Source organism: Hermetia illucens, chromosome 4 (assembly GCF_905115235.1).
Source record: "Hermetia illucens chromosome 4, iHerIll2.2.curated.20191125, whole genome shotgun sequence".
NCBI classification, from domain to species: domain Eukaryota; kingdom Metazoa; phylum Arthropoda; class Insecta; order Diptera; family Stratiomyidae; genus Hermetia; species Hermetia illucens.
The window spans coordinates 34520178-34533068 of NC_051852.1; the positions used below are offsets into that span (position 1 = coordinate 34520178).

Genomic DNA, 12891 nt, shown 5'->3' on the forward strand with positions numbered 1-12891 from the left:
AGGACCCAGTTTCATGGCACCCTGACATATAGGGTACCGTGGCCATATGGGTTCGGGTTGCACCCTCCTTAGAGTTCTTACCCAAGGCCGAGGAAACGGCTTTGTCTGGATGCGGTGTTCAGGGATAACGTTTTTCAGTGTCTATCTTCCGCCGAATGAGACGAGGCCGGACTTTCGACGCAGGCTTGATGCTTTGGAGGACACTATTTTAGATACAGATGGGCGGATCCTGATCGGGGGTGATGCATGCCTCACACAGACTCCAGATGGAAACGAATTCTGGAAATGGCGGCGAGAGAAGGACTGGTAATTCTAAGCACCGGATCCACCCCAACGTTCTGGCGCCCAGGCTGCGAGGGAAGCCTTCCAGATGTAACCTTTGCGTCGGAGTCACTAGTTTCGCTGGTGGACGATTGGCGAGCTCTAGAAGACATCTCGGCAAGCGACCATCAATACATTGCTTATGAAGTAGTGGACACAAACTCTTAATGGGTGCCACCCGGGCGCTCTTTCTGTGCATGGAACGTCGCGAAAGTGAACACCGGGAATCCGAAAAGCTCAGTTAAAATCTGGTAACCCGAAAAATCGGGGCTCTGCGGAAACCCTGTTCACTTAAGCCGAGCAGAGGGACTTGACTTGACGTCAGAAACGGCTTCAATTCTGTAATATGGAAAGACATTCTAGGCACACTAGACAATACTTTCCACGTGCCGAACTATCTCTTACAGATATTGAGGGACTATCTGAGGAACCGTTCTCTGCTCTATGAAACACTAGAGAATCAGAGGAGGATGGAGGTCACGTCGGGGGTAGCAAAGGGTTCTATCTTAGGACCGGAACCCTGGAACGCTACCTATGATAGTCTACTTAAACTCGACATGTCAGAAGAGTCGCGCCTGTTCGGCTATGCAGAAGATATCGCAGCGCTTGTTGCTGGACGCACTGTCTAACAGGCGCAAAGCATACTCGGCATATTGATGCGATGGGTAAGCGGATGGACTACTCATGGTTTCAACCTTGCACTGGAAAAAAACCGAAATAGGCATCGTGACTAAAAAGAGAATTCCGACCTTGCGACCTATATCGTTCGGTAAGTCGATAATCGAGTCGAAACCAGCGGTAAAGTACCTCGGGCTGACTCTTGACTCAAAGATAAGCTTTCTTGAGCAAATCAAAGCTGCAGTGAACAAGGGTGGCGTCTGCGTACCGCACTGTCTCTGAACTGGCCGTGATGGTGATCGCGAGAGTAATCCCCGTTGCCCTTCTTGGTAAGGAGCGTCAAGCTATATACAAGCGCAAGGGAGGTGGTTGCTCGCGAAAAACGGCAACGCACCCTAGATGAATGGCAACTCTCTTGGCAAAATGAAACTAGAGGCAGATGGACTGCGTGGCTCATTAGCAACTTAGGTACGCGGCTGAATCGGGAGCCTGGTGAGACTGACTATTTTCTTACGCAATTTTTAAGTGGGCATGGAGGTTTTCAATCTTATCTGCACAAAACTGAAAAGGCGCGATCTCCGGATTGTGTGTTTTGCAATAGAGTTGTGGACGCCGCCCATCACACTTTTTTTTCCTGTAGAAGGTGAGATGGAGTTCGCCAGCAGCTCTATTTAAAGATAGGGGATCTCTCTCCAGACAACATTGTCGAAGAGATGCTGAGGAGTGCTGACACATAGAGCCGTGACAAACGGTTTCAGGCTAGCACTCTGACAATAGGGAGGTGTTTTCTTTGTAGTCCGACGGCGTACCGAACCGGGAATTCAACACTAAGTGTGTAAATGCATCCACCTACCCTACCCCACGAAAAAAAAGCAAAGATATGATAATTTATCCTGATTGTCCATATTATTTTCAATTTCAAGAGCCACGATACTACCACTATATAGGCTTCCTGCTACCTAAAGGATTGTTGCAGTAATAATTTTTGTGCTTAATATGTCTACTTCTAACAGCTAGTTTTAGCCAATCTTCAGTCATCTATGATTTTACTCTCAACAAACGGTAGTTCAGTTGAAATTTGTAAATTCCGTGAATTGCATAAAAATCTACAAAATACCTCAATTGATAAAAGAAATTTATGGCAACACAACCATGTAATCATTACCTACCACCCGCTTCCGTGACCTTTACAAGGCAACTCACAACTTGAGATATACACGATGATCCCACATTGGGCGCTACAGCAGGGAGACTTCTGCAGCTCTGGCCGTGTGTGCATGCAATTTATGGCGCACATAAATCCCATCCTCAGCTGATTTCAATTCAGCAGTTGAATTCAACTCGGCACAGTTTGAGAACACCTAGGGACATATTTCGCTCAGCTGACGATACAGATGTACGTAACCTTTTCTGAAGGAGATACAATTTTTCGGTCGTGTCCGGATAGCTGAGCTGTTTAAATCTCACTGGTAGCAGTCGAATTTATATCGTGATTTGATGTCGGATACCAGTCGGCTCAGCTGTGGATGAGTACCTGAGTCAAATTAGGGTAATAATCTCGGGCGAGCGCCTCCTACAGGCTATGAAATGAATGAAATGCTCTAACATACTTCAAGGCCCTGATCCAATTGGATTCTTGCACAAACGATTATTATTAATATTAATTTTGCGGACGAAAGCTCAAGAGAAGATTCAATATAAAAAGTGAGAATGTAAATGTGAAGTGAAGTGAATTAAAGCCAAATAAATATATCCTATCATTAAGCGATTTTCAGTATTCCTTTGGACGCATGAAACAGCAATCAAATATTTTCAATAACTTTACAGTTTCCGATTATGTGTCAAACTTTGGCTTTTGAGTCTCTCGAAATTTCATTGCATATATTGGGTTGGGGATAAAGAAATGTCGTCTTTGTGATCGAAATTTGACGCTTTATTTAACATACTTAGAATTATCCGATTTAAGTGAAATATACGCCGTTTTGTTCGCAAACTTGTTGCCATTTAGAAGGCAACTTCATTACCCCCCCCCCCCCCCCCCCCCCCCCTTTTTTTTGCAAAAAACTCAGACAGCCACTTTTCGCAAGCCTCTTTTGAGGCCAACTTAGTAGCACCAAGAGCGTTTTGCATGGACCGGAAGAGATGGTAATCACTTGATGCCAGGTCCGGACTATACGGTAGGTGCGATAGGACCTCCCATCCGAGCTCCCGTAGCTTCTGGCGGGTCATCAAAGATGTGTGAGACCGAGCGTTGTCCTGGTGGAACACAACACCACTCTTATTGACCAATTCTGAGGGTCTGGCCATAGTTGAGCAGCTCATAGTGGATGATTCCCTCCCTATCCCACCAAACACACAGCAAAACCTTCCTGGCCGTCAATCTGGGCTTGGCGATGGTTTGGGTCGGCTCGCCGCGCTTCTCCCACGATCTTTTTCGCTTGAGATTATCGTACGTGATCCACTTTTCATCACCAGTCACCATCCGCTTCGAAAATGGGTCGAATTCGTTCCGTTTCAGCAGTGCATCGCAGGCATTGATTCGGTCCAAGAAATTTTTTTACGTCAACTCTTGTCGCACCCAAAAATCCAATTTTTTTTGGAATCCAATCTTCTGCAAATGGTTCCAGACGGTTTTATGATCCTTACCCAGTTCCTGGCCAATCGAGCGAATGCTCACATGCCGATCTACTAGGATGATTTTATCGGTTTCTACGGCGATTGGCCTATAAGTACGGGGTGTATTTTCAAGATCCACGACACCAGAACGAAATCGATCGAACCAACACTGTGCTGTACGAATCGTTACAGTATCAGGCCGATAAACTTGCCTTCGTTGCATTTTTACCTCTCAGGTAGTAAAAACGTAAAATATGACGAACTTCTTGCTTGGTGGACTCCATCTTTGACGCGCTATAACTTGAGACTGAAACGTACGATCACAACACTGTCAAAGAAACACTTGTAGCACAAGGTTATCCATGAGTTACTGAGTCTGAAAACTAAGTAAATTTCCCATCTCACCGGTGGTTACAGCTTCTATAATATTACTAGTTGCAGATATTGTACCAAAATCAATTACGACTCCCTTCATTTCATGGGTCTTTCACACAGCCTGGTTCAAGCCATGCAGAAGTACATAGTGCCGAATTCTGCATACATTTATGAGGAGTTCACGGATGATTGACAAGTCTGCCAGTGACATCATTACTGTCTACAATACACTGCCAAATGGCTTAACCGGATTACCTAACCATTGGTAGTCCGAATCGTCATGGGAAAAAGACTGTCCGCCTTTTGAAGAGTCCATTGAAGGTAGTCAGGTGCTACCTTTCGCCGACAAGTTTTGTGACTTCCTTCTAAAGAAATACAAGCTGCTTTTGACGATTCAACCTCAGTCATCCGCCTATTCAGCCCCTCAAGAAAAAATCTTTCATGATATTGAAGAATAACAGATGCGTTTACTGCAAGGGAATTCATGTGTTATACGCATGTGGTGACTACAAAAAACTTTCTATAAGGAAAAGATGTCGATTTGCGAAGAAAAAGAAGATATGCCGAAATTGCCTATCACATAGTGAAAAGCAGAAGTGCGGTAGCAAGATACGTTGTCTCCAATACAGTAAGGATTACCACACTTTGCTCCATTTCCAAAAAGAATTAACCGCTAATACTGCCAGCCAGCACGAAAGTCTGATCTGCATAATGTTTTACTTGGAATAGCACTTGTCAAGGTGGCAGGTCTATCCGGAAAAATGTTTGTTCTACCCGCATTAATTGACCCGGATTTCAAACGTCATTTATTTCTTTGAAGGCAGCGAATTAGGCCTTGCAAAAAAGCTATAACCTGGCTTCGATTTCAGCCATTGGTGACGTTCATGCCACTACCGTTCGGAAAACAGTGAAAGTTGGAATTACACCGAAATTTGTATCCTTTGGGGCTTACAGTCATAGCATGCGTTTTAGAGGAGCTAACAAAATTTCTTCGAAGTGAGAGTCTGAGTGAGCTTAAACCTGAATGGACGAAGAGGTCATAACTTGAAGACCAAACCTACAACATCAAATCGGTCGTAGATCTAATTGTAGATGCTGAAGGCTTCGAGGAGATTATAGAGGCCGATTTAACGACGTTAGTATCCAACATATGTACCATACGATAGAATTCCAAGTCGTCCTTAAAGGTTACTAGGTTACTTCGGCATGGAAGACGTTCCAGATGAACGCCGTCTGCTAACGGGTGCGAAATCATTTATGAAAGTACGATCAGCCGTGAAACAGATGGAAGATATGCAGTTACTCTATCATCCGAGGATGATCCTAGCATTCCTCAGCTAGGAAACTCTAGAAATAGGGCGCTGATACGTTTTAGACAGCTAGAGAAGCGGCTTGATAAGGACGAGGAATTGCGAATAGCATACCATAAAGCTACACAAGAATACCTTGACTTAGGACATATGAAACCGGCAAGTCCACTCATAGGAGAAGACCACCTTGCCATCACTCAGCAGTCAAAAAAGCAAGTGCTAAAACCAAGGTCCGACCATTGTTCGACGCTTCGATGAAGACTTCATCCAGAATCAGTTTGAATAACCGATTTCATGCAGGGCCCAAGATGCAGGATTACTTACCTACGATAATGTTGAGATGGAGGAAGTACAAATATACTATATAGACCATCAAAGATAAATATATGCCATCAAAGGCTAGAGCGATTCAGAAGTTCATTCTCACAGCAATTTCAGTTAGTGAAACTTCCGGCACATTCCTCTCAGTCAAGACATTGTATCAGATGGCGATATACTATATGAAGGGGATAGGTTCTCTAGTGCACCGGAGAAATTTTAGAAGGGTTTTTTGGATGATAATTTATTAAGCGGCGTTGAGACAAAGACGGAAGCAGCTATGTTTATCCAGCATTTATGAAATCTGGTGAAAAGCAACCATTCCATCGATGGATGACCTCAGATTCATGTCAGCGAAATATAGTCCAACTGAAACCTAATCAAGCGGAAAATGTTATCAAATACTACTGTAATCTACGATCCACTGCAGTGGCTTGCACCAACGACGATATGAATGAAAATCCTCCTGCAAAAGATTGGGCAATCTGAAGTTGGTTGGGACCTGAAGCTCCTCCGGAAGATATATTGACAGAGTGGCGACGGTAGGAAGCCGAGCTTCCAGAGCTGGAATCTATTCAGATGGCGCGCTGGATTCATTATTCAAACAAGTACCGGTGCTAGCTTCATGGTTTTTGTCATGCCTCAGAAGCAGTCCATGCGGCGGTGGTCTATAGCAATACAGAAGATAGTCATGGAAAGGTGTCTGGAGGTAATAGGTGATTTCCGTAATGGATCTGAAAGAGGTAGCAGTGAATTGCTGGTATGATTCGACGATAGTCTTAGATTAGATAGAAAAGAAGTCCAGAAAAGTTGGATAGTGCAGTTAGCTAGAAGGTGAACCGCTTAAAAGCTCTTGGAGGATATTCCTGGAGTTAGGGCCACGTCAGGTCAAAGGACAACCCAGCATTTAGAGCTTCCAGAGGCAAAAGTCCTCGCAGTTTGGTGAATTATCCATTATGGTGGAAGGGGCTACAATGGGTAATGAACAAGACAAACACCCAGAAGATTGTCAGTTTTATCAGTCTCCATACCAACTTTGATTTATTGGAAACGTTTTCAAGTTTTCCAATGTTAATAAGGCTTATGACAATAAGGATGTGGCTTACGCTCTTCGGTTCAAAACGCAACTGACAGATCGAATTTCGCCCCAAGAATATGAGCAGAGAATATTATTTCTTATTATTGCCTTCCAAAAAGGATCTAGGCAAATTGCTGTCAAGGTCATTATCACATTCCTTAGAAAAGTAGTCATGCATTCTCTAAATTGACAAGTAAAATCCGATATTTGCCTTCACTATGAGTTTTTTACCTATTCTACTCACTTCTTGCATATCCGCAATTCTAAGAAAGTCTTTCATAGTAAACTCAATGTTCATGGAAACTCACGACGCAGATTTCGCAGAATATCCAAGTATCGTCTTCTTCAAGAGGGAGTTACATCTAGAAGTATCCTGTCTGGGATCATTGGTAACTGAGGAGTACATTCTGACAACGGCTCATTGTGTTGCTGATATAAAGTGCCGTTGTGTCAATTTCACAGGATACATTCTCAGTGGTACCTTGTCAAGGACGAATCCAAATTGCATTGATAGCTGTGAATATCGAAGAGTAGGGGAAATACACGTTCACGGAGGATTCTATAAAGGGTCATCAAACAGCAGTGACGACATTGCTTTGGTAAAGCTAATGGAACGATTCTCAGGAGCAACAGGAAGCGAGTCATCACCTTTAGCGTACGAAAGACCATATAATTGGGATTTCGCGATTAGTTTTGGTTTTTTGAACGATAGAAATAAACTGGTTGATACCCTTCAGGTCGGAATCGTTAAGGTGTTGCCCTTCGTATTTTGCGCTGATACTCGCACGACAAATCACGAGAAGTTGATCTGCTTGTCTTCTAGATTCACAATAGGAGGCGGACCAATAATCTATGAAGGATTAATTGTAGGGTTGGCCTCCTTTTCAGTTGAAAATGAAAAGTATGGGTTGATTGCTACTGATATTCTGCACCATAGTTCCTTCATTGATGATTATGTGAAAGTAGAAAATACTAAACGAATGGCACTGAGCGGTGGAAGAATTTTGGGTATTCAGAAAAAGCACTGTTGGATCAAGATCACAATATTTTTAATTCTGTCCATATTGTAAAAGCGATACTTATGTATAATAGGTGGCAATGAATAAGATATTCCGGTATTCTCTGATGCATAGGTTAATATCTAGCAACTCCCTGGAAAGGTAAGGGGGCTTGAACATAGAAACGATAAAACCCCAACCGCAAAAGTTCAATATAAAATCGAGCTGCAAGCCTATCGCGACTACTGCAATATCGTAAAGTTGAAGAAATACAAATAAGAATTACGCTTGCATTCTTTTTTGATCAAGCCGGCCGGCTTAATTTCAGATTAGGTTCAGCGGATATTATTGCCTCATTGGGATTGAGCAAATTTACAACATTTCCCTGGGACTCCCAGTTAATAAGTAGCCTTTAATGTAAGCACTATCTTCAGTAAAAACCCCTGCTCGGGGAAGGTGAATAAATAGCAGAGGCGAGGGCCTAGTTTAGTTGGAATAATTACACCATACTGTATCCTGCCTGATGACAATCCATCGAGAAGGGGTTACTCAAAGAAATGGGCTGAACACCCGTCATAATCATCAACGGCGCAATAACTGGTGTCCGGTCTAGGCCTGCCCTAGTAAGAAACTTCGGATATCCCAGCTTTACACTGGGGTCCATCGCTTCGATATCTTTAAAAGTTCTCTGGCTCCCTGGCGTATGCCATCGCTCCATCTGCTACGCCTTCTTTTTCGACTATATATGCATATCGCCCTTAAAGACTTCCTGGGCTAGGTCATCCTCATCTATACAGATTAAGCGATCCGCCCACCGCAATCGATTCAGCGGGGTTTTATCCACAAGCAGTCGGTCGTGGTATCGCATATAAAGTTTATTATTATGTACGCAACGAAATCGTCCATCTTTCCATCTTCTTGTAGGGGACCAGAAAAGTGTGTGGTCGTTGTTTCCACAATATACGGGTTAGGCACATCCTCCAATTGAGCCAATGAAATAAATAGTACAAACAATCGTAAAAATAAACCGAGGCCCGTCATTCAGCAAAAAAACCAAACATCAGGCACAGAGATAGGCTGAAAAGCCTCGGACAAGATTGATACCACAGAAATGACCGTACAAACGATTTAACGACTCTTGCATCCTGGAATATTAGATCACTGAACAAATCGCGTGCTGTCAATGACCTTATCCAACATACCAGCAAGTATAACCTTAGGGTTCTAGCTGTACATCACTTTCATCGTTAAAAGTTATTGATTTCAAATTTTACACAACATACACTCCTCAACTGAAGAAAAAGACCAGGATAGCCTGCAAAGACTGTACGACCCATTTCCTCCGAATTTTTTACTAAGCGATTTCAACGCTAGCGGATTCACAAAAGGACATGGGCGTCCCCAAATGACATTACCGTCAATCAGTTCACGTTCTCATCACCAAAATATGTGATGTGCAAGATGACACCTGGTGGAACCAAAAATGCGCTATTAAAACAACAGCGGAAGAAGTGGTTAAATATAAATCCCGGCATAACGGAAATGGCTGGTCTGAAAGACATCAATCCAAAACCACACCTCTTATTGCAAAGAACTACCTAACCTTACTTAATCATCTGAACCTAAAACAATTATATATGGTTGCCATTCACTCTTCGGTGAGGTATAACGCGTCAATAACACCTACGTGCCATCGTCCATGGTTCGCTGTATGCACTTCAACTCCCTCCAAGGCTTCCTGAAACGCCTGCACTCCTTTTCCACTGTTTTGCGCCAAGTGTACTTGGGGCGACACCCTCGCCGGCCATCCTGGGAGAATGGGTTCCACAGCATGGCGTAGCCAGCAATACAATTGCCCCCTCTCTCATTTTCAACCTATTATTCGCAACTTCATCACATCACATCGTCCGCGGGTGGCAGGCCTCTGTGCCGAACAATTCCCTCGTTTGAAATAATATGGTACGTCGCAGCGGGTGTTTACCAAAGATTGGAGCTTTTGTGGGACAATGGGAGTCAGTTTCCAAGGGGTACTCCCATATAACAACATAAGAACACTAACACAGAACAGTCCCGAATTGTTCTTGGTATATATTTCGAGCTTTTAGACCAGGCAGCAAAAGCGAATCTAGCGCTATTAATGCGACGGTCAACATCCAGTTTGTTATCACCACCGAAACGACGATTCTTTGAAACACAAATTGATCGACGACTTCGATGCCTTGCCCATTGATGTAGATAGAGAGGGTGCGACGATCCGACAAACTAAGAACCTTGGTTTTTTAGGCGTTTGCCTTCAGTCCAACTCTACTTGACCACTTTTCAAACTAAGCAGATGTCATCAGCATAATTGAGGTGTTTAAAGAATGATATCATCGTCCATTGAACATTCTTCGAGCAAGGAAGCATCAAGAATGCCACCGATAACAAAAAGAAATAATATCGGTGACAGGATGCAATCCTGGCGGATTTGGCTCCTCGAAATCCTCCGAGATTTTACCTCGATGGGGAACGTGATAATAGTTATCCTCATACTGGGTAGAGCAGGCCAGATACACTCCCCATTCAAGCTGTCGAAAGTTTTCTACAAATCGATGAGCAGCAAGAGAAGCGAAGATGTAAACTCCAGGCACTGTTCTGTTTATCTGTAGAGTGTTGATGTGGTCAATGCAGGAGGATCAAGAGCGAAAACCGACCTGCTGTCTGTCGATCAAGCTTTCGCGAGAGAGAACATTATAACGAACATCTTTTCTTCCACTCTCTTGGAAAGATCTCGAATTCCCAAGATCTCCGTACAAGTGGAAGTAGTCGATCTGCAGAAATTGCAGGTGCAGCTATAAATAACCTTGCCGGAAAACCCAGCTGATTATGGCCGAGCTGAATTTCTCTTCTCCTTGGAGGAATAGTCCGCATGCGTACCTTATGGTGACTGGTCACTTCATCTACAAGAGGCGGAAATTCATCGAATGTGATACAGTTAACAACCGTGGTAAAGTGTTCCTTCCACCTCTGCAGCTGCTCGTCACCATAGATGAGAAGTCGATCGTGGATATCCTTCACAGGACCATCGAAAGATTTGCGACCATATGCATTTTTTTGTGATGCGGGGTACGCTTCTCAAATCATTGCGTTCTGCGCAATGAAATTCCCCTGCCACAGCGCACACGTTTCTTAGAATTTCTCTCGATAGTGGAGTTTGAGCGTGACACGCCCCCCTCGCAAGACAGCTCTACGCTTGAGCAATGACAAGGCTGTGGCAGTTGCACAAACCCACAAACATGACACCATTGTCGTAAGTCGCCAACACTATGTTTCCCCATCGCATGTTAGAGTTGTCAGAGTTCACCTTGGCATTCAAATCACCCACCACGCCCCACCGTTTCCTCTCTCGTATCACGAAGACAATTGAGTCGTTAGGGGGATGCCGCGCCTAGAAGTTTACCAATCTTAGGGACCAGTAACAGCATCTTATGGAGGAATTATCCTTGGATCATTATCAACAAAAAAGCAAAAAAAGATGATCGGCTAAAAGCGATATCCGATTTACGTCGGCCTTTGAGCAGAGTTCCTTGCAATACTCTTCCTTGGCTTGGATGCTTCTGTGGGCATTTTCATATGTACAGGGTGATACGTTGAGCTTTTCAGGAAAAGGGGGCAAATCCAGAGCTCACCAAGTTGGGCGATATGTTCACCGTATCAGACAGCACCAGGAAGGAAACGTTATTTTGGAACACCACAAATCGAAGGGTTTAACCTTGAGTTAAGTTGAAAAGTTTTTAGGGCAGGAAGCAGAAATATGGGCTAACATAATGAAGAACGGTATGCAGTTGAGAGTTATAGATGAAATCACCATAAAAAAGGAAATTAAACTTTTATGGAACTTCAGAGATAAGTGTCAAAAAGGTTACAGCTAGGACACGGGCAACTATTATCATCCTACCAACACTCAAAACGTCTCACCATAGGGTCAAAGCTCTTACTGTGCAAGACAATCTTCATGTATTCCTCAGAGACCTGGGTTCTTAGCAAAAAATTGCGAATTCTTGGCCACATTTTGGCCCCTACATGAGGATGGATGATTCCGTAGCATACATAACGACTAAATCTATAAGCGATACCATGACCGTCGGGTTGTGGATAAAATCCTGCTCAACAGGTTGCGATGGGCGAATCACGTAATCCGTATGGATGAAGATGATCCAGCCCGGAAAGTCGATAAGGGCAATATACATGGTAGAAAAAGAAGACGAGGCAGGCCCTGCCTGAGATGGAACGGTGGGGTAGGTCAGGACTCCAGACAACTTTTAGAGATATCGAATTGGTGGACCTCGGCGTAAAACCGGGGTGTCTGGAGTTCCTTATTAAGACAGGCCTAGACCGAATGCCGGTTGCTCTCGCGATTGGGTTTTGTTATAGGAGGCCCAGATTCTGCGTGCTGCTAAGTAGTACGAGTAGATTCCACCCTTAACATTCGTCAGCGGAACACAGACTGTTCCCCATGGAGGACTACCAAGAGCCGAGACCGCCTGACCAGTCCGTCAGCCCTCTATTTTCCTATGCCAGGTAACCCAGAGGAAAGTGATAGTGAGCCGCCTGCCCACATTATTGGGCGCGATTCTGCACTGCTCCACCAGCCTGAAGGATGTCGCCGTTGAGTACAAGCTCATAATGGCCGCTTGACTGACGATCAGGATGGCTTGGACGGTTGGCTATCTTGGAGCTTCAGCCATCAACATTCCAAGTGGAAGTATTGGTGATACTAAACCAATACTTCCACTTGAAATACATTAGCGAAACCTAGCACCACTCCACAAACCATCTTTGATCCGTTGCTAAAGAATACTACATCATAGCCTTGCAACACGCCACCGGTCTTCGACATTGCTCTGGTTGGTAAGTCCACAATGAAATTTCCCATGAAGTTCGGCTTACCTGCGGCGTATTCCGTGGAGAATGCCCAGAGTTCCTGATGTACTTCGTTTAGGATGTTATTATGGCCGTAGGGCTGCGCTGTTCAACATTCGGACTCACATAGTATGGCAGCACTGCCCACTACAACGAATTTAATGTGGAGGTCCGAGGAATCAGGTTCAGGAATACATTGAGAGCATCTCCCAGGCACGAATGCAGAGCGCCGGTAGCAGCCTTGTTCTATTGTACTTTTTGCCAAGCGCCTGCCACCCACACAATGGAACATACGTTAGCATGCGACATACCACGGCTGTATACATTCAGAAAACCATCCTCGCCCCATTTTCGT

At 44.2% G+C, this 12891-nt stretch overlaps 1 protein-coding gene across 2 annotated transcripts; it reads left to right on the top strand.

The window, feature by feature from the left end:
• The first annotated feature begins 6808 nt into the window (after nucleotides 1-6808).
• LOC119655482 lies at nucleotides 6809-7727 on the top strand. 2 transcript variants are annotated; one of them, XM_038061382.1, is made up of 2 exons: nucleotides 6809-7025; nucleotides 7077-7727. In XM_038061382.1, the coding sequence occupies exons 1-2, from the start codon at nucleotides 6855-6857 to the stop codon at nucleotides 7704-7706; spliced, it is 801 nt and encodes a 266-aa protein (XP_037917310.1). In that variant the 5' UTR covers nucleotides 6809-6854; the 3' UTR covers nucleotides 7707-7727. The 2 variants fall into 2 exon arrangements, with proteins under 2 accessions (XP_037917310.1, XP_037917311.1); XM_038061383.1 differs by having other exon boundaries at nucleotides 7099-7727.
• Nucleotides 7728-12891: the final 5164 nt, after the last annotated feature.

Coding starts and splice junctions, on each gene's coding strand:
- LOC119655482 (XM_038061382.1), top strand. CDS start 6,855: ATGAGTTTTTTACCTATTCTACTCACTTCTTGCATATCCGCAATTCTA. Junction 7,026..7,076: donor TATCCTGTCTGGGATCATTG/GTAACTGAGGAG, acceptor GCTGATATAAAG/TGCCGTTGTGTCAATTTCAC.